This window comes from Thamnophis elegans, chromosome 3 (assembly GCF_009769535.1).
Source record: "Thamnophis elegans isolate rThaEle1 chromosome 3, rThaEle1.pri, whole genome shotgun sequence".
NCBI classification, from domain to species: domain Eukaryota; kingdom Metazoa; phylum Chordata; class Lepidosauria; order Squamata; family Colubridae; genus Thamnophis; species Thamnophis elegans.
This window is the reverse complement of record NC_045543.1, coordinates 34,187,062-34,214,878: the sequence shown is the minus strand read 5'-3', so window position 1 is coordinate 34,214,878 and position 27,817 is coordinate 34,187,062. Positions and strand designations below refer to the sequence as shown.

General features: G+C 41.7%; 1 protein-coding gene across 8 annotated transcripts in view; it reads left to right on the top strand.

Annotated features, from left to right (window-relative positions):
* The window catches only part of PCBP3 (poly(rC) binding protein 3), a 50,012-nt gene extending 30,109 nt beyond the window's left edge, over positions 1–19,903 (top strand). For 3 of the 8 annotated variants that reach the window (XM_032214047.1, XM_032214044.1, XM_032214041.1), the window contains 5 exons: positions 5,690–5,765; positions 6,427–6,486; positions 9,402–9,454; positions 17,235–17,404; positions 19,867–19,903. In XM_032214047.1, the coding sequence (XP_032069938.1) occupies positions 5,690–5,765; positions 6,427–6,486; positions 9,402–9,454; positions 17,235–17,404; positions 19,867–19,903 (396 nt within the window). Of the gene's footprint in view, positions 1–5,686; positions 5,766–6,426; positions 6,487–9,401; positions 9,455–17,234; positions 17,405–19,866 lie in introns of all 8 variants that reach the window. The other 5 variants (XM_032214043.1, XM_032214040.1, XM_032214046.1 and 2 more) reach the window with 3 other exon arrangements.
* Positions 19,904–27,817: the final 7,914 nt, after the last annotated feature.

The following is a 27,817-nucleotide window of genomic DNA, read 5'->3' as shown; positions in this document are numbered from 1 at the left end:
CCCGCCAAGGAGGAGCCCGGATAAGGCTGGAGCGAGAGCCGCGGAGGCGAAAGGTGAAGAGGGGTGGGGTGGGTGTTCCAAGAGCCCCCCCTTTTGCACTCTGCAACCAGGCCCGCAGTGGCAAGAGGCTCAACTCCGCTTCTATCGCTCCCCCCTTCGCAGCTCTTGCTCCAGCCTCATCCGGGCTCCTCCTCGGTGGGCCTGCCAGAGCTCTGGAAGAAAGCGGCGGGAGCCAAGACTGGCCACTCGGGGCTTGGAAGGAGGAATGGAATGCGGGTCCTCCGCTCCTGGAAAGTCCGGGGAGGGAAGCAGGGCTGGCCCGTTTCCTCCCGGGGCTGCTTGGAGACGGAACCAGGGCTGCGGAAACTCACCCATGGCTGGCTTTTCTGGAGCGGAGGGGGGAGCCGATAGAAGTGGAGCTGAGCCTCTTGCCGCTGTGGGCCTGGCTGTGGAACGCATAAAGGGGAGGGGGCTTCTTGGAACACCCACCCCACCCCTCTTCACCTTTCACCTCTTCGGCTCTCGCTCCAGCCTTGTCCGGGCTCCTCCTCGGCGGACCTGCCAGCTCTGGGAGAAAGTGGCGGGAGCCGAGGCTGGCCACTCGGGGCTTGGAAGGGGGAGAGGAATGCGGGTCCTCTGCTCCCAGAAAGTCCGGGGAGGGAAGTGGGGCTGGCCCGTTTCCTCCCGGGGCTGCTTGGAGATGGAACCGTGGCTGTGGAGACTCGCCCACGGCCAGCTTCTCTGGAGCAGAGGGGGGGCAATAGAAGCGGAGCTGAGCCTCTTGCCACTGCGGGCCTGGCTTGCGGAGTGCAAAAAGGGGAGGGGAACTCTTGGAACACCACCCACCCACCCCTCTTCGCCTTTCATCTCCGCGGCTCTCACTCCAACCTGGGCAGGAACCAGCGCTCTTCTGCTGCGGGAGGGACTTACTCCTGGTGGCCTGTGGCTCTGGCACCTGCAAGGTGGAAGTGTTTGCCCTGCGGGGCAGGCAAAAGCTGAAAGAAAGCGCCCCACCGCTTCTGTCTGACATAGAGGTGCCCCGCACCCCACAGCTGAGTCGGACATAGCTGCAGGGCACGGGACGCCTCTATTTCGGACATAGCTGCTGTGGGGCGGGCAAAAGCTGCTTTCTTTCTTTTTGCCTCACCAACCATAAGCTTCACCGCACGTCACTGAAATACAAAGAGATGTTTAAGCAATATACTAGCAATATACTATACTCACTAGAGCCAGTTTGGTCTGGTAGTTAAGACACGTTCTGCCTTAGAGATGGAAACCAGCTAAGTGACAGTCACTCTCTCTCAGCCCAACCTACCACATAGAGTTGGCACTGTGGGGAAAATAGGAGGAAGGTGGGTTGGATATTTTTGCTGTGTTGAGTTATTTGTAAAAATAATAAAGATGGGATACAAATAAATGAAATGAAAAAAATATGCATTGTTAAAACTTCTTTTGGGAGATGAGCAGTTCAATATGGGTCCAGAGAGGAACCATAAGTTTCTGCTTTTTCTTATAATGGATGAATCACTAAATTATTGTAACATATTTAGGTTTTGTGGAATTGGATGGAATTTAGAAACCCAAATAACTTCTCCATAAAATCTTAGAAGTAGAAAGGGTTTGAAGTTTTGAGCATTTAAAAGGACAAGCCCCTCTCATCAGGAATTATTATGATAAACCTGCCCTTATAATTTCTGAAGGTCCAGCACACAGTATGATATGGTGAATAAACAACAGTTTCAAGGTTTAAAAAATGTTCCATTGGATCCCAGGTCCTAAAAATTAGATTACCTTATAATACTGAACAGTGTGTAATGTAGTGCATAAGAATCTATAAACATGAATGTTAAAATGGAGGAGTTGTAAATTGGAAGCAATTGTCAGAATCGATTTCTGATTGCAATCTATATGTGGAAGAAAATTCTACTTGGTGATACCAAATTTACAGGGGTTGAGCTGAACATTGTGAAATAGGTATTTGACTTGCAGTAACCAGAGATCACAATTGTCTACTTCTCAGGTCTATGTAGTATTCAACATCTCACCTTCTTAAAATGCATAAAACACAGATGTTCTCTTTCTTTCTCTTCCATCTGATTTTTTTATCTTCTGTTAAATCCATCCACATGGAGCCACTGCTTCTGATGGCAATAAAGTCACAGTAGGTTAGCTTGGCTGATGAAGAAGGCTTTTCTGGTTTTAAAGGGTGACTTGAGAGCCGGTTTGATTTAGTGATTAAAGCATCTGACTAGAAACTGTAAGTTTTAGTCCCACCTTAGGCATGAAGTCAACTGGCTGATTTTGAGCTGATTATTTTCTCTCAGCCCTAGGAAAGAGGGAAAGGCAAACCGCTTCTGAAAAACTTTGTCAAGAAAACCTCAGGGACTTGAGCAGGTAGTCTGAGAATTGAACATAACTGAACAGAAGAAGAAAAAATAGGTCAGTTAAGCCACTGAGTCCAACTGCCTCTTCATCATTTAGGAATTCAAATTAATATATCAAAGACAGAAGACTGCCTAGGTTCCACTTTAAAATGTCCAATGAAGAGGTGCCCATCAATTTCTTGGATAATTGGTTCCATTATCAAATACTCTTTCTGTTAATATTTTTTTAAAGTTCAATCAGGATCTGCCATCTTGTATTGAAATCTATTGCTCTGTGGAACACAAGAGAACATCGTGTGATCAAGTATCCTTTCTAAAGATAGATACAGATTAACAGAGTTGGAAAGGGTCTTATAGGTCATCTAGTCCAACCCACTGCCCAAGCAATGTCTAGCTTCAATTTCTCTTCATAGGCCTTAGTGTTTAATCCCATGACCCTCTTCATTGACCTTTTTGGAGTCTGTTCAACTTCTCTGAATCTTTAATGTATGTTGCCCAGAAGTAAACTTAGTATTTGAAGTGGAGATAATCAAATAGAATGGAGTAAGTTATTTCCTGTGATTTGGAAACTAAATATCTGTTGATGCAACCTAAAATTGCATTTGCCTTCTTTGCAGCCACATCACACTCTTGGCAATGAATTCAGTTTGCAATCAATTACTAATCCAAGATCTTTTTTGCAAGTAGGTATCCCACATCATATATCTGTGTATGTGATTTTGTTTCCTAAATGAAGAGATTTGCACTTGTCTGTTAAATTTCTCTCTGTTACTTTCAGATGTATCAAGATGTATCATACTTTTGTCCATGTATTAAGATTTTTGAATTTTATTTCCGTATTCTAGGATATTAGCTATCCCATCCAAGTTTTATATCTATAAATTAGATACGCATTTCTATATCTTTGAAATCATTAGCAAAAATAGAGGACAGAGAATTAATCCTTATGAACTTCATTTGATACCTCTCTCCAATTTGATGAGGACCCTTTGATTAACATTCTTTGAAGAAGTTTGAGTCACCAATGAATTGTCATGCTTAGCTAAGTTGGCAATTTTAAGTCATGGTTAAGTTTAACTAGCGTAACCAATTCAACCCCTTGCATGGTTAAGTTTAAGCCATGGTTGAGTTTGAGCCAGCTATGAAATGTCATGCCATTCAGTCCATGTTTAATTAGATTAGCATGTCATTGAATAATTATCTAATGCTTTGTTAAAGTCAAAATACTGTATATTGTGTCTGCAACATGCTAACAATCTATTATGGAAGCTTCTTGTTCAAAACATGAGGTAAGATTAGTGTGGCAAATTGTTTCAAGATCTTTACCATCTGCTCTGGGATTTTCCCTTGTATTAGAATCAGATTAAGTAGTCTGTAGTTTGCTGAATTTTTCCATTTGCCCATTTTAGTAGACATGGACAATGTCTGCTATTTTCCAGTCATCTGGTACTTTACCAGTTCTAATTTCTCAAATATAATGAATAAAAATTCAGCTAGACCAACAACAACTTCCTGACTGTGTTTCTATGCCTCTGCATCAGGTCCTATCAAATTTCCTGGTGGAACATATAGTTTCTTGTAGGAGAGGAGAAGGCTGAATAAAATTCATATTCATTAGGTGATGTCAAATTTGACAGTCTTGTAAAGAAGATATGAAGAACATATTTTGTTGGCAAAAAACAGCAACAACCCACTCATAAGAAAGAAGCACTATTGAATCATCCATGGATTTGTTTTCTTTTAAAATTCCTACTTATATCAGATAGTGACTTTTGTGAAGCCAAATCTTCCCATCCTACCCACAGTGGGTTTAGTCATAATTGTGTATTCCCTCCAATGTACACAATCATAACTGAAATCAGAAGGGCAGCTCTGTGTTACTTTCTGTCTCTGTTTACACTTCATACTAAAGTAAACTAACCGTATTATGACTTAGCATGATGTGTGAACTATAGTTTAATTTTCCAGCAAAGAAGTTCTATATATTCCATCACTTTACTATAAATTAAAACCATAATTTGTTGATTAAGACAGAAATATTATATAGACAACCCTCTGGTTAAGAAGCAGTGAGTAAATCTTAGTTTATTTTTCCTTACTTCTTGTTCCAAAATTCCATGGTGCTTCCAGTACACTAACCTAAAGACTATCCAATTTGTGATTAGGAATAGTGAAGGTTGCATAGAGAGAAATGAATGCCACATTTTTGAAGAACAGAACATTTTATTTTGGAGTACTTCATATAGAAATGTAATTGTTTTAGATTCTAACACCCCCCCCCCCCCGTTAAGATATTTCAAGACAACATAGGTTCTATGATGCCATATGTTTCTCGTGTTTTGCTTGCCTTCTTGGTTGACTAATAAAAGCTCTACTTTTCAAACTTCTTGTAACTTTCCTGACTTCTTCAGCCTCTCAGGTGTTCTGGTTCTAATGCTTCATCTGACTGTTATAACACCAATGTCAGACTTCCCTGCATCCTTTCACTCAGATATGCTGCAAGAACAGGAGTTTGGTTTGGTTCCCCTCCCCTTCTGAATTCAAAAGATCAGAACCTCATAGTTTAGATGGCTGACCTAGATGGCTTTAGTGAAGCTTCCCACAGCAAATTCTATGCTGTAGGGAGTTTCTATAATGACATCAGAATGTAATTATCATCCTCCTACCTCAGGCTGTTATACAGCATGGCTTTAAAAACATATTTGGTTTTAAGTTATTTTGGTGTTTGAATAATAGTATAAATTTGGCATAAAATATATTGGAATTGGCTTCCTCTTTGTGAATCAGTTATTAGAAGTCTAATGCTAAAAGCACAAGAAGGGATGAACAGGATCTGAAATACATACCTATTTTGGCCAAAACACATACTGGAATTTTCATTGGGTCATCCTCCTAGTTATGAAACTTTCTACCAATTCCAGGTTACAGCTCCAGAAACACTGATAGTCTCTATGCAGTAGAACCTCCTTGGAAGATGATAATCTCACATCCATATATTCTTCTACTTGGTTCATGTTTTGTGACGAACACATACATATGTTCAATTTCATCTGGAAAGACACAACACCAAAACTAGGTTGCTGTGTTTCAGATCCTGATTGAGCACATCTGCCAGAAATTTGACCAATTATAATTTCCCAGGCCAAGTCCTTCTATAAAACCTGTATGTTGCCATGATTCCACATGGCTTCCTGATTTCTTTCTTAAAAACATTACTACTATAATTTTGTTCTTGGTTTTCAGTGTGACTTGTATTCTATAACAATAACCTTCTTAGTTCTAATATCCCTCCTACCCCTCAGCAGTTGACCAAGCTCCACCAGTTGGCTATGCAGCAAACCCCCTTTACTCCCCTTGGACAGACCACCCCTGCTTTCCCTGGTACGTACCCAAAATCCCTTTACAGATTTCCTTCTCTTTTTACCTATGCAGTTCTCTCTTTTTCTAAGCTTGGTGTGTTAGAAATAGGAGATATAATTGCAGTGGAAATATTAAGAGAGGACAAGAGGCAGATACTACAGTTGAGACAAGGTCAAGTCATATATTTGTTATGTGTTGCTATTATCTACTGTAAGACACCTACGTCATAACAATCCTTCAGTCGGGGTAAGGATGCATTCAGCACTGAGAGGCAAAGATTAATGTCTCATACTTGTCCCTGATTGTTTATGATATTATAAGTTATATTACTAGGAGTCAAAGATATATAGGTGACTAATGAATGCTTAGCATTTGAACCAGTGCTTTTACCACTGGAAAACTAAGAATAGGCCAGACTTTTAGCTCAACTAGATTTCTGAAAATCATTTTTGATAAACTCAGAAACGTTAGGAAAAGGGGAAAACTGTAGAAAACTAGGATGGCAGATATTATTTACATGTTACTGAACATATATTTTAATAGCATTGCATTAGATTTGAATTAAAATTTGCTTTTTCTGCCATTTTGTTCATCATATTTTGAGCTTCCTAGATGAAGTAACATTGCTTCTCTCCTTGAAGGCAAAAAAAAAAATTAAATGTATTTCTTCTTTGCTCTTCAGGAGAAAAGCTGCCCTTACATTCCTCCGAAGAAGCTCAAAATCTGATGAGCCAATCCTCAGGTAAAATAAATACAGGAAATACAGTTTTAGAATTCTTTTTGTCATTGGCAAAGTGATAAATAAAGCAGTTGTTCTGATTATATTGATGGGATAGTTTTACTGATGTTCAGGAGGCAAGACAGCACAATAATAGTAATGACACTACAATAAATAAATGCCAGCAATTAAGACAACCTAGCCCTTTTTCAGAATAACTCTCCAGCAGAATGATACATTACTGTAAAAATGGCTCCTCTTTAGACTTTAGTTTTTTCATCTTTATGTCTCTCTTCAGCTTTTGAAACTGTTCTTTCATCCCCAAATTTTGGTTTGGAGTAAACAGCATCATTTCACTTTCCATTGCACTCTACGCACACTTTCTAAAAGAAACGGTGATTTAGCAGAAGCCATAACAAATTAAAAATCCAAGTAAAACCATTGTGCTCATACTTAGATCCTGGCTTTGGTTCATAGAATGATTTTTGTATGTTTTGTAGCTGAATAAAAGACATTTACTAGATACTATTAGATGCTATAATGAGCGAAGTAAAAATAATATCCATATAAAAAAACTTTTGCATACAAATATTTTAATGTACCATTGTGTAAGATATCCCTATTATATAAAAGTCTTAAAAATGAAAGACATTAATATTATTGTGCTATTATAACAACACATTTACCACAGCATACCACTCCTCATTTTCTATCAATCTGACAATTCACATAATTTCTCCTGAAACTAGGAATCTCTGAAAATAAATTCAGCTATCAATAAATAAATTTAAAATAAATTCAGATCCTCACTTGTACAGGCCCCAAGACTCCATAAAATCCTAATCCTTTCAGCTACAATCCTATACAGCTGTATATTGTATTGACTTCGTTAAAATTTTTACAAATCAAATCTGTAAGTAGATGGGTGCAGACTTCAGCATTACTAAGCTTCATTTCTAAGTTTCAGCAGTCTGAACAGGTTTTTGGATGATTGCTTAGTGAATCTCTTCTCTCGTATTCCTGCTTATTTCTTCCCAGGTAGTGGAAAGCAGAATATGGCTTCTTTCCCATCCCTTTCTTTTTGGTTTTTGGTTAGTACTGTGTATTATGCTGAAAATTCAGTTACTGGGCACTATTACACAGATTCAGATTGATCCCAGAACAGTTCCATGGAAGTAAATCTTATTAGTCTTAATGGAACATACGGTACTTTCAAATTTCTGTGCTTTTTCTGAGATGCAGTCTGCAAACTATCATTGTCAACGCTTATAAATATTTAATATCAATATCAGGGGAGATCATGAAGTTGGAATTATATCAAGTCTTCCCTAGCAACTCTTCATTGTCTGATCTGGAAAGTTTCATAACTACAGAATATTGCATAGACTATATACCTTACACATCCTCTGATTTTTAATAAGGTACACATTATAAGATTCTTCACATATTTGTATTTGTGCACATTATGAATTATTCATAACAAAGAGCTTGTTCATTTAAATTTTTAAAAAATTTCTGCATGTACCTACACCCTGGAAGTCTTGTGATTAATTCATATGTAGATTTTATGTAAATTTGTATCCTCAATCTATTCACATGGCTAAGATTGCATGCAAAGTTCTAACAAGAAGCAATTTAGGCACTGGAAAGTCACTACATAAATACAGATTTTTTTAAAAAAAATTGGGTGATTAAGCATGTATTTTCATTCTTTTCTTGGAGTTGTATTGATTTCAGAAAGCTATATATTGTACATACTGTTCCATTAAAGGTTGCCCAACAGGTTGCACAAATTTTTATCCAGAGTAATAACAAAGTTTTTAAGAATAGTGTTCACTCTTATACTTGGCCAAACTACTGTCGTTCTGTGACTCTTATTAAAAAAGAAGAATTCCTAGGTTTCGTGATTGACCGCTTTTTATTAGATATTAGACAGTGAATTGTAGTCCCACCATAGGCATGAAAACTTGGCTGAGTGACTTTATTAGCTATAAAATAATAAAGATGGGAAAAATATTATAAATAAATATTACTTAGGTTTTGGGCATATAACTATTAACAAGTTATTAGGTCATTGCTTTCCATTCTGAAACATTTACTTTACAACATGTTCCTGTGGGAATTATTTGCTAAAGTCCACATTTCTCTTTGGATCTCTATAATTTCAGTACAAAAAATATGTTATCTAAACATGTAAAAACATTCACGCTATTACGGATTTACTGCCTATAATAATTTGTTTTTGTACTTTGCAAATATATATATATATATATATATATATATATATATATATATATATATATATATATATATATATATAATCCTTGCTATTAATTCTCAAGATCATAAGAAATTCCATTTCCCTACTGGCAAAATATGTCTGTCATTCATGCTATATAATTCAAAGTAATTTTGCTATAAAACTCCATTATTTCACCAGAACTGGGTTTAAAATATAGTATTCCTCTCCCTTGCAAATGGCATCCATACACAATGAGCAGCATAGCGGATATTAATTCATTGGGGTATGCACTACATCATAGTTTGCCTCCTAAATAGCTACAAGTACTCCCCAATATTTCTAAGCAGCTGTATCTTTTATTTCATCAACCAATAGTGACATTTTGAACACTGAAAACTGAAAATTCAGTATAGGCCAGCTTGTTTATTCCAAAAGGCAAAAAAAATGAGGTGAGGATATTAGTATTCATAGAACCCAGTATCACAGAATCTATTCAATTGTCATCTAGTGAAATATTACAGCAAATGCTTTCAGAACTCCATTTTTCATCTGTTATTTATTGAAACCTTTGACCTTCCTTATCCTTTGGCTTTAGTGCAGTCTGGAAATTCACAAGATCTGCTATTTTGGTGAAATGCCATGAAAAGTGCAATACTTTCTCCTTAAGCAATGACCATTTTCTCTTACATATGCTCAGGTTTGGATGCCAATCCCCCGGCCAGTACTCATGAACTCACCATTCCCAATGATGTGAGTATCGCATCTTGTGTTCTGCTTATCATTTGATAAATGTATGTAGCCAAAAATGACTTCTCATTGTGACATAGTGTCAAAAAAGCCCCTTCATTGACTTTAGACATGCAATTTCATTTGTGGGTACGTAAAGCTATTAAACTGAGAAATAAAACAATGATTTTGGAAGATCTGCTTTTGCTAACTTTCTTGGTGCTTGGAAAATTTGCTTGGTTAGCATTCCTGATAAACAACAGCATTTTTTGCTTGAATCAAGGACTCCAGTTTGAAAGTTCTGGCCCTTTCAGTTGGCTATCTAAAGCCTACCATGCTACCATATGAGAAGTGAATTGTTCTCCACACCCATCCCAATCCTGATCTGTCCCATTATGGCACTTCTTTTGTGATGGAAGGATCTTTTGTATGTCTGAGTACTCTTATATTAGAATAGTTCTTTTTCTTTGGAATGGTCTTCATGTAAATGTCATAGTCCCACATTTCAGATACAAACTTGCAAAGCAACTCAAACCACTTGTTTAAAAAAAGAAATCAAATATATTGTACTTCTTTTGGAATTACTAGTGAAGAAATTGTACTCTTATTAAGTTTTTTAAAAGCTCAATTGTGTTTATTTGTTTTTCATATTCCTCAACTGCCCATTTCTCTCAGGTAGAGAGTCTAGACAGTATACAACAAAGTATTAAAATATAAAAACAATATATTGAGTTGAAAAATGTAGAGAGAGAGAAGGCTGATAAAACCTTGTTAAAATTAATTCAAAGTTAGAAGAAGGGTTCTCAGGGCACAGCCAGTCCCATAGCTGCTCACTCCTCTGGACTGACCATGTGAGGCTGCAGAGCCATATTTTAACTTCTTTTCAGAAAGCCATGAAAGTGGGGCAGTAGTGGGTTCTGGATCCCGTTGCAACTGGTACGCTGCAACGGGGCCCGGCGTCCACCACGTGAATGTGTGCAGCATGCACATGCATATTTACCACCCACGACACTCCAGCTGCTCGGCGGAGCATCGCATAGGCACCGTGCGCTCCGTACGGGTAAGCCCCCATCGGCTCAAATAGCGGTAAGGAGAGCGGGTGGGCCCTCTGGAGCACCATACCGGAACGGTACCTGGTGCTCCCAGCAAGCATGATATGCCTGTACCGGGGCGACCAGTCGTATCCCACCTCTGAAGTGGGGGAAGAATATTCCATTGGGCAGGGGCAAGGGCAAGAGCAAAAATGGCTCTCTTGGATTTCTTTAGCAGACTGGCTGTGCAACATATCTTCTCTGTCTGAACTGGGTTGAACAGGCTGATGTTTTTATATGATAGAAATGAAAATAAAAAGTCTCCATTCTAAGGTATAGTTTTTATTGTTTTAGAATGAATGGTTCTTTTCTATTTCTATGTAAAATGATTGTAAAAAAGATTCTACTAATTAATAATCAATCCAGTAGGTATTTCAAGTTGTTTTAAAAGTTAAAACTTTTAACTGTTATAAACCATTGTTCCATTGACAGTAGCCAAAATAATGTACAAAATGAAATCATCTCTATGTTCTAAATTAGGGCATCTATATAGAGAAATGATATTCTCACATGAACAATAGAATTATATATTCTAGGTTTAGCCTAGAACAGTGATGGCGAACCTTTTTTGGCTCACGTGCCATAAGGGTGGGGGGAGTGCAGGGGGTTCATGCGCGGCTGTGCCATATCCATAATGCAATGTGTGACACACACCCAGTGCACATGCGCGCATGAGAGGCGCTCCCCCACATTTTTGGCATGCTTTTTTCACACCTCTCCAGGATCCAGAGGCTTTATCGGAGCCTGGGGAGGGAGAAAACAGCCTCCCCCGCCCCCCCCTCCGAGGCCTCTGGAGGCTTCAGGGACCTTCAGGAGGGGGGGGCGGAAGCGAGAAGGTGACCTTCTGTTGGAAGAGATTGTGGGCAGATGGAGACATACTGCGGGTTAATTTTATGTCCACAAGTGTCTTTCTGGGGCCAAGGTATACTTCTGATGGACATTGTTCTTCTGACAGTGACCCCACAGGAATTCTAGGTTCCTGATAATGTTTGACGCACAAGGATTTTTGATTGATTTTTGATTTGATTTTATTTGTCTTGTATGCCGCCCACTCCCGAAGGACTCTGGGCGGCTCACAATAGACAAGGAAAAGGGGGAAAACTAGACAAAGACAACACTTTAAAAACAAAACCACAACATTCACAATTTTCGTGGGGCTGGATATTTCACAGGCCCCCCGGCCAGCTGGAGCAGCCAGGACTTGGTGGCTTTGCGGAAGGCCGGGAGGGTAGTAAGGGTCCGGATCTCGACAGGGAGATCATTCCAGAGGGCTGGAGATGCAACAGAGAAGGTTCTCCCCCAGGGGGTCGCCAGCCGACATTGGCTGGCAGATGGAATCCGGAGGAGACCTAACCTGTGAGATCTAATCGGTCTGAGGGAGGTAATCGGCAGGAGGCGGTCTCTCAGGTACCCAGGTCCGATGCCATGTAGGGCTTTATAGGTAGTGACCAGCACCTTGAAGTGGATTCAGAGACTAATGGGTAGCCAGTGCAGCTCGCGGAGGATAGGTGTGACCTGGGGGTACCTGGGTGCACTCACAATCGCTCGCGCGGCTGCGTTCTGGACTAACTGGAGTCTTCGAACACTCTTCAAGGGCAGCCCCATGTAGAGTGCATTACAATAATCCAGTCTTGAGGTCACAAGGGCGTGAGTGACTGTCTGAAGGGCCTCCCGATCCAGGTAGGGTCGCAATTGGTGCACCAGGTGAACCTGGGCAAAGGTCCCCCTGGTCACAGCCGACAGGTGGTGTTCTAAAGTCAGCTGGGGATCCAGGAGGACTCCCAAATTGCGAACCCTCTCTGAGGGGCGTATAATTTCACCCCCCAGCCTGAGAGATGGAATAATTGGCCAATCTTTGGGAGGGAACATCAGAAGCCACTCGGTCTTGTCTGGATTGAGTGCCAACTTGTTTGCTCCCATCCAGACCCTAACAGCCTCCAGGCACTGGCACATCACTTCTACCGCTTCGCTGAGTTGGCACGGGGCAGACAGATACAACTGCGTATCGTTTGCGTATTGATGGTACTTAATCCCGTGCCAGCGTATGATGTCACCCAGAGGCTTCATGTAGATGTTAAATAGGAAGGGGGGACAGGACCGAACCCTGCGGCACCCCGTAATTGAGGGCCCTTGGGGTCGATCTCTGCCCTCCGACCAACACCGACTGTGACCTGTCCGAGAGGTAGGAGGAGAGCCTCCCACTCCCACCTCTCGCAACCGTCGCAGAAGGATACCATGGTCAATGGTATCGAAGGCCGCTGAGAGGTCAAGGAGCACAAGGATAGAGGCGTGGCCCCTATCCCTGGCCCGCCAGAGATCATCGATCAGCGCGACCAAAGCAGTTTCCGTGCTGTAGCCAGACCTGAAGCCTGACTGAAAGGAGTCTAGAGGAGGGTGACCCTATGATTTCCACACCCACGGCTATGGGGCCAACAATGGGGAGGCGGCGCATCCCCAGCCTTTTGAGTGCATTATAAAAGTCACCTTGCAACTTGGCTTCTGCTGCTTTGGTTCTCCATCTGTCACCTTTCTCAAGGACTATTGTGGCCCTGGTCTTTTCCCAAAGATCTGTCTCAACTGGAACTGCATTGTAAAATGAAGGGGTTGCAGACAAGCACATCCAGCACTTCTGACCTAGGTCAGGATCAGTCTGATTAATTAGGCTTTGACCCAATTCCAGTATTTTTAACATGTAGTTCCCTTTTCTCAATTGTTGCAGGGGCCTGTTCCCCCTTGGTTCTATCCCACTTTTTAATGGGATTTTCAGGCATTTGTCTACAGGACTTGGGGTTGGCTTAGGTCCAGGGTATCGACCCCACCGATCAATAATGCATCTTTGATGGGAGCGGACCTGTCCCAAAGCATCTACACCCTGTGCCTTGATCCTTCCCTGTACCTTGGGGTACTCAACATCCCCGAATCCTCCCTCAAGGGCAAGGGGGGTCACTCGGGCATTCTCACAACACTGGGAACTACGGTTCAGGATACTATCACTCAGCAGACCCTTTGCCAATAACAGCCAAAGCCACAAAAAACTCATAATTGTCCTTTACACAGAACCTACCCAATCACAATTCCCTTAATCTACAAAATCACCATGTCAGGAAGAAGGTTAGGGTTATACGTGACTTGGGAAAGGGCAATTTCAGTCTTAGGTGTGCCACAAAACCACCTCTATTTGTAACATACAATGTCCACAGACCTAGGACTAATACAGCACTACAGAGAGCCTACTCCCAGGTTTCCTCAAACATAAGTGTCTCCAGTGGTTTCGTAATGCTCTCTGTCACAATCAATGATTTTTGACTCATCCCCTGCCTTTCTGGGGAGGGAGTGATTCCAGTAGAATGAATATCCAACACAGCAAATCACAATAAGGGCAAGCACACTCACTGAAGCAACTGATAATGCAGTTATAGCTATGTATGCTCGACTATCTAACAATTGGAAAGTTGTCTTCCTTCTCCAAATCTTCGGGCGTACGTAAAGACGTCAGTTTCCAGGGGTGATGCCAGTAAGGTCTCTTCTGCTCCATATGTAGTCTGCCCGTTGCCAGTAGGACAGTTATGGGGGGGCGCTTCTTCAAGTGTACCACTAAAGGACGGGCTTCATCCTGGTCTGTCTCCCAAGACTTGTCAGCAGCTGGCTTAACTCGAGTCCAGTGAATCCAAAACTTGGATTCCAACACTCTTACTGCAAGTGGAGAACACCTGACCACAGTATGCAGGCCCTTCCACTTGGGTTTCGAATTCTTCTCCTTTCCAGTGTTTTACCTATACTTGTCTCCCACCTGAATATTATGACTAGAGGTGCTCAGAAACGGTGGGCTAAGGGACACACAATATTATTGGATTTCTTTTGCTTGTTTAATTCTCCCACCATTTGACTCATCCATGAGGCCCCTAGTTAGGCAAGCGGGTGGCCAGATTTAGGGCATTTGTCTGTTTCAATGTCACTTGAGGATTATGAGTGAGGAGAGTTTGATACTTATAAATTAGTTGGTTGTCCAAATGTTGATTTATTAGCTTCCTCTATCAGAAGAGCAGTGGCATGGTTATTATTCTTTGAGTCCACATACAAATTAAAAGGTTTCTTGAGGTTGAGAAGTTCCATAACAGGAGCTTGAGACAATTTTTACTTCAAGGTTTCAAACGCTTGTTTCTGTTCCCGCTCCCCAACAAAGGGTTCTTTTTCGCCCCACTTTGTAAATTCATAGAGTAATTAATAGGGCAAAATTTGGGATCCATTCCACCCTGTCTTTAGGTTGTTTTGTGCACAACAGAGACAGGCACTTTCTTTCCAAATAGCCCCATGAGCATGTAAAACTCTAAATATACATTTTCTGTCTGTGTAGACATTAACCGTCTTTCCTTTTGCCAACTGGAGGGCTCGTCCTCTAATCAGGCGTGGGAGTCTAACTACTGATTATTCCGGCAGGTCCCCTGGCCTCCCACTCTTTCTGTCTAAGAGTCTCTGTGAGGAAAATGTGTTCCTTTTGTCTTTTAAAGTTTCTTCTTCTCTGAAATTTGAGCCCAATTATTATATGCTTTGTATGCTAATTCCACAAGTTTAGAGATGTCTTTCCTGGGGGCCTCTTGGTCTTTTGTAATTTGGCTCTAATGTCATCTGCAGACTGACCAATGAAGATCATATTTACCATTCTCTTATTTTCTTCAGCCTCAGGAGCTAATTTGGTATATTGCCTAAAGGTTTGATAAATGCATTCTAGGATTTCCCCTGGATTTTCATCCTGTTTCTGTTGAATTTGATAAACCTTCCCTAAGTTCTTAACTTTTGTTTGAGTCCTAACAAAACTAAGATCCAATAGTTTTGCAGCTGAATGGACTAGGTTCCCAATCTGGTTCCTTCAGTAACCATGTCCAGTCTGGATCTTTTGCATGATCCTTCTGCAAGAGGCTTATTCATGGTTCCCTTCACCAGCCTTCTTTTCTCTGGGGTTAATAAAATTTCCATCAGACTTCGTATGTCTGCCTAAGTAGACTGGTAAGTTTAGAAAAATGGATGCAAAAAGGACATGCATCTCATCTGGATTTTCTCCTTCTCCTTCTTCTTCTTTGTTCTGGGGTGTTCAGTGTCTTCTCTTTTCTAATTTTTTGGATCTCCCAGCAAGCGCTGGCATATTTTTTTTAAAGATCAAGATGTATAGAGTAACATGTATTGAACAGGCGATCAAGAAACACTTCCTTCACCACCCATGTTCTATTTCTAAGACACTGTCACTGACCTTGGATGCTGGAGTATCACAGTTGCCTTCAGGAACTGCAGTGACTTAACCACACACATAATTCTAGAGCCTCATTAGGATACACCGGTTCCATTAGAAAGGGACGCTATCCCAGGCTCAGGGGGGTGATCGGGCCTCCTCTTCCACTCTCAACCGAGTGGGTCTACAATTCCCACAATACTAGCCTGCAGGCATCTTCTTTTCTCAGCCGGCATTATTTATGAGCTTGTCTTAATCTCGTGGTAGTTCTTGGATCGGTCGGTGACCACCAAGTGCCAAAGGGGGCCGTGAGTCCCCTTCCAGAGAAACACTCTCTGTTGGTGCCTGAAGGTAGGGGTAGACAGACCCAATTGGGCACTGGTCGGTCCGTGCCGTCCTCAGCGAAATATCGCTCCTCATCTCCTGGCTGGCTTGCCACAAATGTTGCAGAAAATCAGGAGACTTGGACTGAGAGATCAAGAAAAGCTTTATTTGGCCAAATGGCTCAGACAGTGTAAACCCACATTTGACGTCTGAGCGAGGTTCTTAGGGAGAAGCGTGTTCTCATAACTTCCTCAAAACAGCTAACATGGAAATGTTCTAAATCATTTCTATTGGCTAAATTCCTTATTTCTAAGCAAAGAAGCAGATTATACCGTATTGCCCTTTCATGTCTAGGCTGCAGTTGGCATGCAGGAAGCACTAGTTACATACTGACATGTGGTTATGCTATAACGTTTGACTCGCAAGCAAGACCTCCAACTGACCTGATCTACTTACACAGATGTTGTGGTTTGGCATTCAAGTTTCCTGAGTTCAAGCTTCCTGTTTTTCTTCAAGACTAGAAAATGTATAACGAGATAGAAGGGATAGACAGGCCCTCCCAGGAGATCTTATAGTCTGACCCCGTTTCATGTTATGTCCAAATCTCGCTTTATGTCCTGCCTTACCATTGTGGAGCAATGCAATCCCTAATCAGCCATAGGAGGCAGGAACATTAGGTACAGTATGTTCGCCGCTTTGAGTTACATATAAAAAGGCAGAATAATTATTAAAAATAATAATATACAGTTTTTCAGTTTGTATATATAGAAATACCTATATTTGCTATATATTCTATATGTGCTATATTCCATCACAACAAAGCATACTTGGCCAGGTGAATCTCACGTAAAAATTACATTTTAAATAAGGAAACATCTAGGAAGATTTCCGCCTTAATAATTCATAGCTTTCTCCAGCTAGTGCAGCTCCAATCTCCATTAGTGATGTTTCCACAGTTATAGTGGGTAGTGCTAAAAAAAAGAAGTAGTTTAAAAATTGCCCTGTCTTATCTTATAAGAAAGAGCATAGTTACAGCATATTCTTAGTAACAAAACAAAAGAGAAACAAATACTAAGATTTCTTGTCAGTTTTGTGCTATTTGTTCTTCACAATTCTTAATACCATAAGAGTTAGTTTAAGAAAGTCCTAATATCTCTTTTCCTAGTTAATAGGCTGCATAATTGGACGCCAAGGGACCAAAATTAATGAAATCAGGCAGATGTCTGGAGCCCAGATCAAAATCGCCAATGCCACAGAAGGCTCATCAGAGCGTCAGATCACCATCACAGGAACCCCAGCTAACATCAGCCTTGCTCAATATCTCATCAATGCCAGGTGAGATTTCCTCCTTAGACCCTCATTCTTATTTTTATCAACTTGTTCATAATTGGTTAAACAAAGTGGCTATAATACTCGTAGCACGTTCATTTCCACTGCATCAGAATTTCCAGGAAATAAATGTCCTTAGAAACCTATTTCAGCTGAATAATGCAGGGCTAGCTGGCCCCTGTGGTACACCTGGAAAGCATGCAAATGTGAACCACATGGGCTACCTGTCCTAGGCAGCCAAACTACTACTCTGTATTAGTATTGTAGTAATGTAACAATGTGGCTAATGTAACATGATCATTTTGATTGATGTTATGCAACCATTCAGTAAATTATCAGAGTATTCAATTAATTGCATTAAATCAAATATTTCTCTGTTTCTTCTTTTCCAGTTTATAGTCATTATTTTTTCCTTAATTCATCATTTTACTTAGCCAGATATGTCAAATTCTTTTCATTTTAACAATATTTTTTCATAAATAAAAAATTCATTAACATTGAAGTTAAAACAGCTGTTCTTTTTCATAGTAAATTTATTAACTAGTCTACATTCCGTAGATTTAAAAAAATCTGTTAAACATGTTTTTTGCTTCTAGTCTTAGCAATTAAGAGAATAGCATAAGCATTTCTGAGGAATTAGTACCATAAATTTAACTTTGAAAACTAAATGTATACAAAACACAATAAGCTTTAAGCAATGTTTTCCTTCCCAAAAGTGTATTTCCCATTACCATAAATGTTTCCCAGATTTACAGTCTTAGATTATGTTTAATTGCTATCTTATCAGTATAATGGAAAGAGTAATCAATATTACTATGTGGTCAAGATTAGGTTTAATGCTGTGCTTAAAGCTGAGCTTTTATTTATTTATTTTATTATTTATTTATGTTTCCTTTCTCTTTTCCTTTTCCCCATGTGTTTGCTTTTCATTTGTTTCTGTATCTTTTCCTTTCTATGTATTAAAGCAAAAACTTAAAAAATAAAGACAATCTGCTAATAGCAAGATTAAATAAAATTGTTTGTCATAGCAGAGAGGCAGGATAAAATAATCTTTCTAAATATAAGACTAATATCAATTAATTATTTTCCATGGAGAAGAAACTGGCATACATGATACAGGCAAAAAAATATATGGTATATCTGGATAGGGAAAAAAGGATTAAGAATGTGTCCTATGGTGCTACATCAGGCCTGCTTGTTTATCAGTTAAGCAGAAGCTGGAGAATGCACAGAATTTGTGTGATAAAGTAGAACATTACCCAGGTGAAAAAGACAAGATTCTCATTGCCCCCAATATTGATAACATGGTCAAAAATAATCAACGCTCGGACAATTTCAGTAAATGCGGTGCTATTCATTGAGGTCCTTCATCCTGTTGAACTTATTTGTACAGTAGTGCAACTAATAAAAATGCTGGCCAGCATTGTTCCACAGCAAAAACAGGACTTGTTACAGTTTTTAAATGGGATATAAATAATCATTATTGCCTAATACCATTATTTTAAGCATACCGTCTCAGAAAGTTCTGACTGGATTTGGTACTTTTGACTCTTGGATTTTTCCCAACGTTCTAGGATAATTTAAGATTGTAATGTAATATAGGTAGTCCTCGACTTACGACCACAATAGAGTTCAAAATTTCTGTTGCTAAGTGAAATATTTGTTAAGTGAGTTTTGCTCCATTTTCTGACCTTTCTTGCCACAGCTGTTAAGTGAATCACTGCAGCTGTTAAGTTAGTAACCCAGTTGTTAGGTAAATCTGTCTTTCCCATTGACTTTGCTTGTAAGGAGGTTGAAAAAGGGGATCACATGACCCCAGGAGATTGCATCTGTTATAAATATGAACCAGTTACCAAGCATCAAATTATAATCACATGACTAAGGGGGTACTGCAACAAATGTAAGTGTGAAAAATAGCAATAGCAATATAGCAATAGCAGTGGACTTATATACCGCTTCATAGGCCTTTCAGGCCTCTCTAAGCGGTTTACAGAGAGTCAGCATATTGCCCCCAACAATCTGGGTCCTCATTTTACCCACCTCGGAAGGATGGAAGGCTGAGTCAACCCTGAGCCGGTGAGATTTGAACCGCTGACCTGCTGATCTAGCAGTAGCCTGCAGTGCTGCATTTAACCACTGCGCCACCTTGGCCATAAGTCATTTTTTTCAGGGATGTTGTAACTTCAACTGGTCACTAAATGAACTGTTGTAAGTGGAGGACTACTATATATGCACTGTTCCAAGTAACTGGCTATTTGTAATTGAAGTATTGGGATTCTGCCCATTTCCATTGTGTTTAGAAGCATTTTCAGACCTTTTGATAGGGCAACAGCACTGAACACAATGGGAATGGACATAATAATAACTCACTATATGAAGGATAGAGCATGGTGATCCTGTGATTTCTTCCTCATGAACTGCAAACACTCCTGCTGTTTTTCATCTGTATGTATCTTTATTTCTTCTAGGCTGACGTCTGAGGTCACTGGAATGGGCGCACTCTAATTTGTCTCTTGTCATCTTTAATTCTACATCACCTGACTCCATCAAGTTAATTATCCTTCATTCAGCTTGTACAGTCTGCATATTTACTACTTCACATACCTGTTTTAACTCTTAGGATATTTTTCTTCAAAAAGGAATGTGTGCATGCACATCCACACTCACACGCTCATGCTGATAAACGTCTTTCCATTTTGCGCTCCTGGTTTTCTTCTTAAAACTTAATTTATGCTCCAGGACAGTCTGTGTTTCAGTTGTAAAGTGCATACTAATCTAAATAGATTTTGCTTGGATTTTCTTTCATTAATTCTTCAGAGAAGGCATTCTCTTAGCCAGAGTTTAAATGGACCTTGTTACCTTAACTTTCTCAGCTTTTTTTCAGTACCTGCAGTAATTCTGAGACTGAGCCTCATTTAGAGCAAGAGTTGCTTTGAAATAGATATTCAGTTATGTCGTTATTCTCTTGCTTTCTAACCTTATGGGTTCCTGCTCATCCTTAAAAGTACCCTTTGAATCTGGCATGGTTTCTCCCATTAAGCAGAGCAGGCAAGAGCCAGTGAGCATTAGCAGTCAATCTCACTGGTTCCCTGGTGCTTCCTGCTGCTTTGCAGTGGCATAGCCAGAAGAAGCCCCTCTCATAATCTACCAGAATCAACAAGGGGGGGGGGAGAGAAAAACCTTTTCCTGAAATGTGGAAAACAGAGAGCATGAAACTAAATTAAATTCAAAGTGTGGCAGGAACTGCTGAAAACAGTCACCCACCGAGTTTTGGACTTAGGTTAGGACGCTCCAGTTTCTGTGAGCCAGCTGTGTTTGCCATTGTTTAAATTCAATAAAGTCTGTGCAGCTTTGCTAATAATAAGTCCTAATTTCAGTGCTTTTTGTTGATGGGGTTTGTGTATCATTTATCTTCTCAATTTACAATATTTCCCACTTTGATTGGGGAGAGTTTAAGATGTCGCCATTGGAGTAACTTTTTATAATGGGAGTTGTTCAAATTACAGTGAATTCAGGGGGCTTTGTCAACACTAAATGTCATCTGATGAAGACATTCTTCCCCTCTCCTCCAAATGTTTCAGGCAATATTTAAGCAAACAAACAAACCAACCAGAAATTCAAGAAGCACAATTCTAAACGTACTTATCCTTGTCTAATTTCCCAGTACTCATAGTCCTCAACTTACAACAGTTACATTACATTTGTAACATGAGGACTATCTACAGCAGAATTCTAGAATTTCAACATATAACAGAGCATTAGTTTAGGTATAAACTGCTTAGAGCAGTGTTTCTCAACCGTGGTGACTTTAAGTCCTTTGGACTTCAACTCCCAGAATTCTGGGAGTTGAAGTCCAAAGGACTTAAAGTCGCCACGGTTGAGAAACACTGGCTTAGAGAGACCAGAAAGGGACTTATGACCATTCTTCACACTTAGAACTGTTGTAGCATCCCCATAGTTATATGATCAAAATTCAGATACTTGGCAACTGACATGTATTTATGACAGTTGCAGTGTCCCATGGTCATATAATCACCTTTTTTGCCTGACAAGCAAAGTCAATGGGGAATCCAGATTCACTTAACAACCACGTTACTAGCTTAACAATTGCAATGATTCACATAATTCCTGTGGCACAAAAGCTCGTAAAATGGGGCAAAAATCACTTAACAAATGTTTCACTTAGCAACATAAATTTTGGGCTCTATTGTGGTCGGAGGTCAAGGACTACCTGTATCTTTACAATATTGGGGTTTTCCACAGTCATTAGATATTAATAATAAGGTGGATGGGCTCAGTTACAATAGCAATGACTGTACCATTAGAAGATTTGAAAGACCAGGTTGTCATGGAGAAAATCTTTGTGATGCAGAGAGTCAACAATGACTTAATAATAATAATAATAATAACAACAACAACAACCAATGATTAAGGAAGTAAATAAAGGAGGCCTTTTAAAGACAACTAAGTCAAAAGCTGAATATAAGAAAGAAGTAATTGAGAAGCGAGCTGAAAATTGGAAAAACAAAGCTATGCATAGCCAATACTTGAAAAATATTGAAGGCAAAGCTGACCAAAAGCTAACTTGGAACTGGTTAAGATCAGGAGCACTGAAAAAAGAAACAGAAGGCTTTATTTTGGCAGCTCAAGAACAGGCCAATTAATTAAATGCAAAGAAAATGAAGCCTACAAATACTTAGGCATTCTGCAGTTGGATAACATCAAGCATGGAGAAGTAAAAACTATTGTCAGGCGAGAGTACACCAACAGAGTTAGGAAAATTTTGAAATCTAAATTGAATGGTGGAAATACAATCAAGGCCATAAATACCTGGGCAATACCAGTTATAAGATACACAGCTGGTATAGTTAACTGGACACAAGCTGATTTGGACCTTTTGGACCGAAAAACCAGGAAACTAATGACAATGCACTACAGTTTACATCCACGTGGTGATACTGATAGACTACACCTGCCCCAAAAATCAGGTGGCAGAGGATTATTACAAGTGAAGCAAACAGTTGAAGAAGAAAAACATGGACTGGCTGATTATTTAAAAGAAAGTCAAGAACATCTATTAATCGAAGTAAAGAAAAAAAATCTACTGAAGGCCCAACAGACGAAACAAGAATACAGAAAAGATGTGATAAAATCAAGAGTGGAGAGTTGGCAGAACAAAGCACTGCATGGCCAATTTCTGGAAAAAATAAAAGATAAAGTGGGCAGTGAACAAACTTGGTTATGGTTAACAACAGATACATTAAAGAAAGAAACAGAGTCACTAATCCTGGCTGCGCAAGAACAAGCTATCCGCACAAACGCCATTAAGGCCAAAATCGAAAAATCCTCTGATGATGCCAAATGCAGACTTTGCAAAGAAGCTGATGAAACTGTTGATCACATACTCAGCTGCTGTAAAAAAATTGCACAGACTGATTATAAATTGCGGCACAATTCAGTAGCACAAATGATCCATTGGAATTTGTGCAAAAATTATAATATTAAAACAGCAACAAACTGGTGGGAACATCAGCCTGAAAAAGTCACCGAAAATCAGATGGTCAAGAACTTGTGGGATTTCCGTATACAAACCGACAAAATACTGGCGCATAATACACCAGACATCACACTGGTTGAGAAAAATAAGGTCACAATCATAGACATCGCAATACCAGGTGATAGCAGGGTTGCCGAGAAGGAACAAGAAAAAATCGCAAAATACCAGGACTTAAAAATCGAAATTCAATGACTATGACACAAACCAGCAATGGTAATTCCAGTGGTAATTGGCACACTGGGTGCTATTCCAAAAGCACTGGAATTATATTTAAAACAGTTACAAATTGACAAAATCACCATCAGTCAAATGCAAAAAGCCGCACTGCTTGGATCTGCACGCATATTACGAAAATACGTTACAACATCCTAGGCCACTGGGTGGGGCCTGACTAGTAACCAATGCCAAATCCGGCGAAACAACTGGCCGCTGTGATACAATTGTATAATAATAATAAATTATATTAACAGTTGATTTCAATGTTCCAAAGTTTGTTAATGTTTCTTTAGCAAAATTCCTTTAGGCCTATCTGCCTGAATTTGGCAGGATACATTCCTAAATATGCCCAAAACCTACTGTCCAAATAACCCCACAAAATACAAAAATATGTTCTTATTTTAATGGTGAACTACATGCCCTCAAAATAATCTATATGCTCACAAAACCTTATTGTGTTAATGAGATTGCACCCCCCCCCCCAGCAATCTTTCCCTTTCTAAGATGCAAGTGTCAGAACAGAAAACAATACTGTATTCCAAGAGTGGCCACATAGATTTTTGTAATAGCATAACTGTTATGTCCGCGACTTGCGACCGGTCCCAAGTCCTCGGCTTGCGATCAGCCGCAAGTCCTCGACATACGAATGACAGGCCGACTGTCAGCCCAGCAACCAGAGGCTTGCGCCTATTGGTTAAGATGCACCGGGCTGAGAGTGGGCTTTCTGCTGTCTTCCTATTGGCTGCCCTGCTTGACAGTTTGAGTATAAATAGCTATCAAGCAGGGCATGGTGCTGAATTGTAAATAGTTGTGCTCTGATCCGTTGCTGTTAATAAATTGTTTGTTCCAGTTACCTCAGCTGTACAAGTTTTGTCTTTTGTCCAGAATCTAACACGAAGGTGGGATACTGAAAGACGACTCACTCTCACAGCATCTAGAAGAAGAAGAAAAAGTTTTTTTCCTCTCTCTTCCCTTTAAAATCTCCTCAACTGGTAGTGATTATGACTTCATTGCCTCATTGTTTTGCCGTTAATCGGAAGCAAAACCTTCCAACAGCATTGGTCAGCAAAGCATCGGCTGACGCTAAGAAGATCACCATTTCTCTCCTCATCGAAGGCGCTCCCTGTGTGATGGAGGTGGACTCAGGATCCTCAAGATCCCTGCTGTTCTGGAACACCCTGAACCACCTCTGCCCAGATGTGACTCGCAACCAGCTATCTCCTGCGGATACCACCCTAAAGGACTACCAGGCGACTGAGATTCCTACCCTGGGTAGCATGGCTGTCTGGGTAGACTACAGTCAATTCTATGGCAAACTGCCCATTCTAGTTGTGGGGAAGCCCCTGCTTGGGCTTCTGCCAGTGACTGTCCTGCCCCTCCTATTCTCTCCCCCTGCATGTCTCGCTGGATGGAGTTCCTGGCAGCATATTCATATACGCTGCAATACCATCCAGGCAAGCAAATGGGGCATGCCGATGCCCTCTGCTGCCCCCTACCTATCCTTGAGTCTGACCCCACCCCTGTCCATTGACACCCTGGACCTACCCCTTTCATCTACCGACGTGGCCACTCATTCCCTGGCTGACCCCATCCTCACCCAAGTTTGCACTTGGGTGCAGAGGGGGTGTCTCTTACGCAAATTAACTGAAGAGTTCCAGTTAATTCAAGACCTGCCAACTGGAGCTCTCCCTCCAAGGCGGGTGCTTGTTGGGAGGAGATCGAGTGGTCATTCCCCTTACCCTCTGCACCCAGGTCCTTGACCGCCTCCATCAGGGCCACCCTAGCATAGCTCACATGAAGGCTTTGGTCTGCAGCTATGTCTGGTGGCCCAAGATGGATGAGGCCATTGTGACCTGGGTCGGTCATTGTGCCCCATGCCAAGAGTCCCTGGCTGACCCCTCCAGCCGCACCTCCTAGGAACTGGGACTTGCCATGAGGGCCATGGTCCAGGGTCCACATGAACTTTGTGGGCCCCTCCACGGCCAGAACGACTTAGTGGTGGTGGATGCCTACTCCTGGTGGATTGAGCTCTTGCTCACAGCATCCACCACCACTAAGGCCACCATCTGGGGACTGCGGTGCCTTTTCGCCACTCATGGCCTGCTGGAATCCTTGTGTCCGATAATGGCCCTCAATTTACCTCCATGGCTTTCCAAGAATTTCTGGCTGGGGTAGGCATCTGCCACACCTTCACAGCCCTCCTATCACCTTGCAATGGCTGTGCGGAGCGAGCTGTCTGCTTGGCCAAGGAAGCCCTAGGCCGTATGGACCGAGGAGGCTGGCCGGACAAAATGGCGGCCTACCTCCTGGGTCAACTAACCCCTGCCCCCTCACCAATAAAAGCCCTGCAGAGCTGCTGATGGGCTGGCACCTGCAGACCACCTTGAACAGGCAACCTAGGGGGAGCTCCACGCCATTTTGGAGAGGGGGACCTGGTGTATGCCAAGAATTTTTCAGGGGACCCTCAGTGGGTGCCTATCACCATCAGCCAAGTAACTGGCCCCTGTTCCTACAGGGTCAGCCTTCCAAATGGGAGACAGTGGCGGTGCCATGTGGACCAACTACGGCACTGCCTAGCCACCGCAGCCTTCCTCCAGTCAGGCCTGCCCTACGAAGCTACTGCCTCCCGGCACTGGACCAATCCACATTTAAATCCGCCACGTCGCCTTGCCAGCACCTGAAGAGGCATGCAACAAAGTTGGTGATGGAAATTTTGGAAAATCTCAACATCGGGGGGGAGCCAGACCGGCAACCGAGAAGCGTTGGAAGGGTGGCAAACGGGGGTGACGCCAGGGAAACTCACCCCCTTCTGGTCCCTGCTGATCAAGCTGACGGCACAGCAGCAACAGCTAGGAACCCAGAAAACCCTCCACCCAGTTGGCGCATGGGTTGGGGGCCACTCCGAACCAACCTCAAAACCTGCAGTTAGAAAGGAAAACTCCTTTCCTGGGGGTAAAATTTGATGGGAACCCAAAAAAATTGGGATTCTTTGTGGCACACATGCTCACCTACATGCAAGAATATGGGTGTGATTTTCGAACCCAAGGAGCCCGAGTGTGAGTGGTCACTCTAGCCCTGGAAGAAGCCGCTGCCAGATGGATGGTGACTTTACATGATACTGATGCACCAGAACTGCGGGATGTTGATCGGTTCATGATGGCCCTGCGACAATGGTTTGAGGACCCCCCTGCAAAGTATGCGACTGCATTAAAGTTGTGAAGCAGGGATGCCAGCCAGTGGCAGAATATATCGAAGAATTCCGAGACCTCGCATGTCATGTGAACTGGCCAGACGATATCCTGGTAAGCTGGTTCAAGGATGGGCTGAGTGATGAACTCTACAATGCTTGTGTGGCCCGAGATGCCCCAACCCATCTACATGAGTGGTATCTTATTGCTGAAGAGGCAGAGATCGACATGGTCAGAAATCAGTATCGGGCAGAAATCCCCACCTCAATGGAAACAAGAACCTTTTAAACCGCAAATGACACCTCTCTGAAATCCTTAGTCTGTTTCAAGTGTGGAAAAGAGAGGCACCGAGCTGCAGAATGCCGTTCTCAGGCACTGGCTAAGAAACCAGATCAGCCATTGGGGGGGAAATCTATGAAACCTGGCCAGCGCGGAAAGGAGATGGCCCTGAGGAGCAGGGAGACCATAGAATTTCCACCCTTCTTTGAGGAGGAAACCCTGGCTTTGCAGCAGGAGGAACCATACTCATCTGGAAGCGATCCAGAGGATGAACCACTGGTAAGCAAACCAATTAAACCACTTACCTTGCCCCTGAGACTATTTATCCCCAACTGGGAGAGGGGGATGAAAATCTCAGCTTTACTGGACTCGGGGTGCACCCGCTGTTTGATCAACCCAACCCTGGTAAGGAAGTTGAGGATTAATGTAAGGAAACTGAAAAGCCCCATAGCTTTTTGCCAACTAGATGGATCAATAGCAGGGGAGAGGGGAGCCAGCTTCATTTGCCACTGAGCCTCTACAGATAGGAATCAGAAACGAGAAAATGCTTACATTTATAGTGGTGTCTGGCATGGAATGGCCACTAGTCCTGGGTCTTGCATGGCTGAAAAAATGGAACCCCCAAATTAATTGGAAGCAAGGCACCATAAGAGTGCAGATGCACGTGACTTTTGCTGAGAATCCCGATAAAGAAACTGAGGGGGCAGAGCATCTAGAAACAGCAATGCCTGCTTACACTATGCCAACCCAGGGCATACCCAAAGAATATAAGGACTTGGCTGAGGTTTTTAGCGAAAAAGCATCTGATGAGCTTCCACCCCACCGCTCCACTGACTGTGCGATAGAAATCCTACCCAGAGCCAAACTCCCTAAACCCAAGATGTATAGCATGTCTCCAAGGGAGCTGGAAGAACTGAGGGCATTCATTGAAAAAAAAAACCTAGCAAAGGGTTTCATTGAACCAGCCTGACCAAAAGTCGCAGCCCCAGTGTTGTTTAGAGAGAAAGATGGCTCCAAACGCTTATGTGTTGATTTTAGAAATTTAAATTCAATCAGTATGGCAAATGTATATTCCCTCCCACTCATGAAGGATATGCTAGCACACATAGCCAAAGGGAGAATCCCTTTGGCTACGTGTGCTAGCATATCCTTTTTCAAAGCTGGATTTAAGGGAGGCTT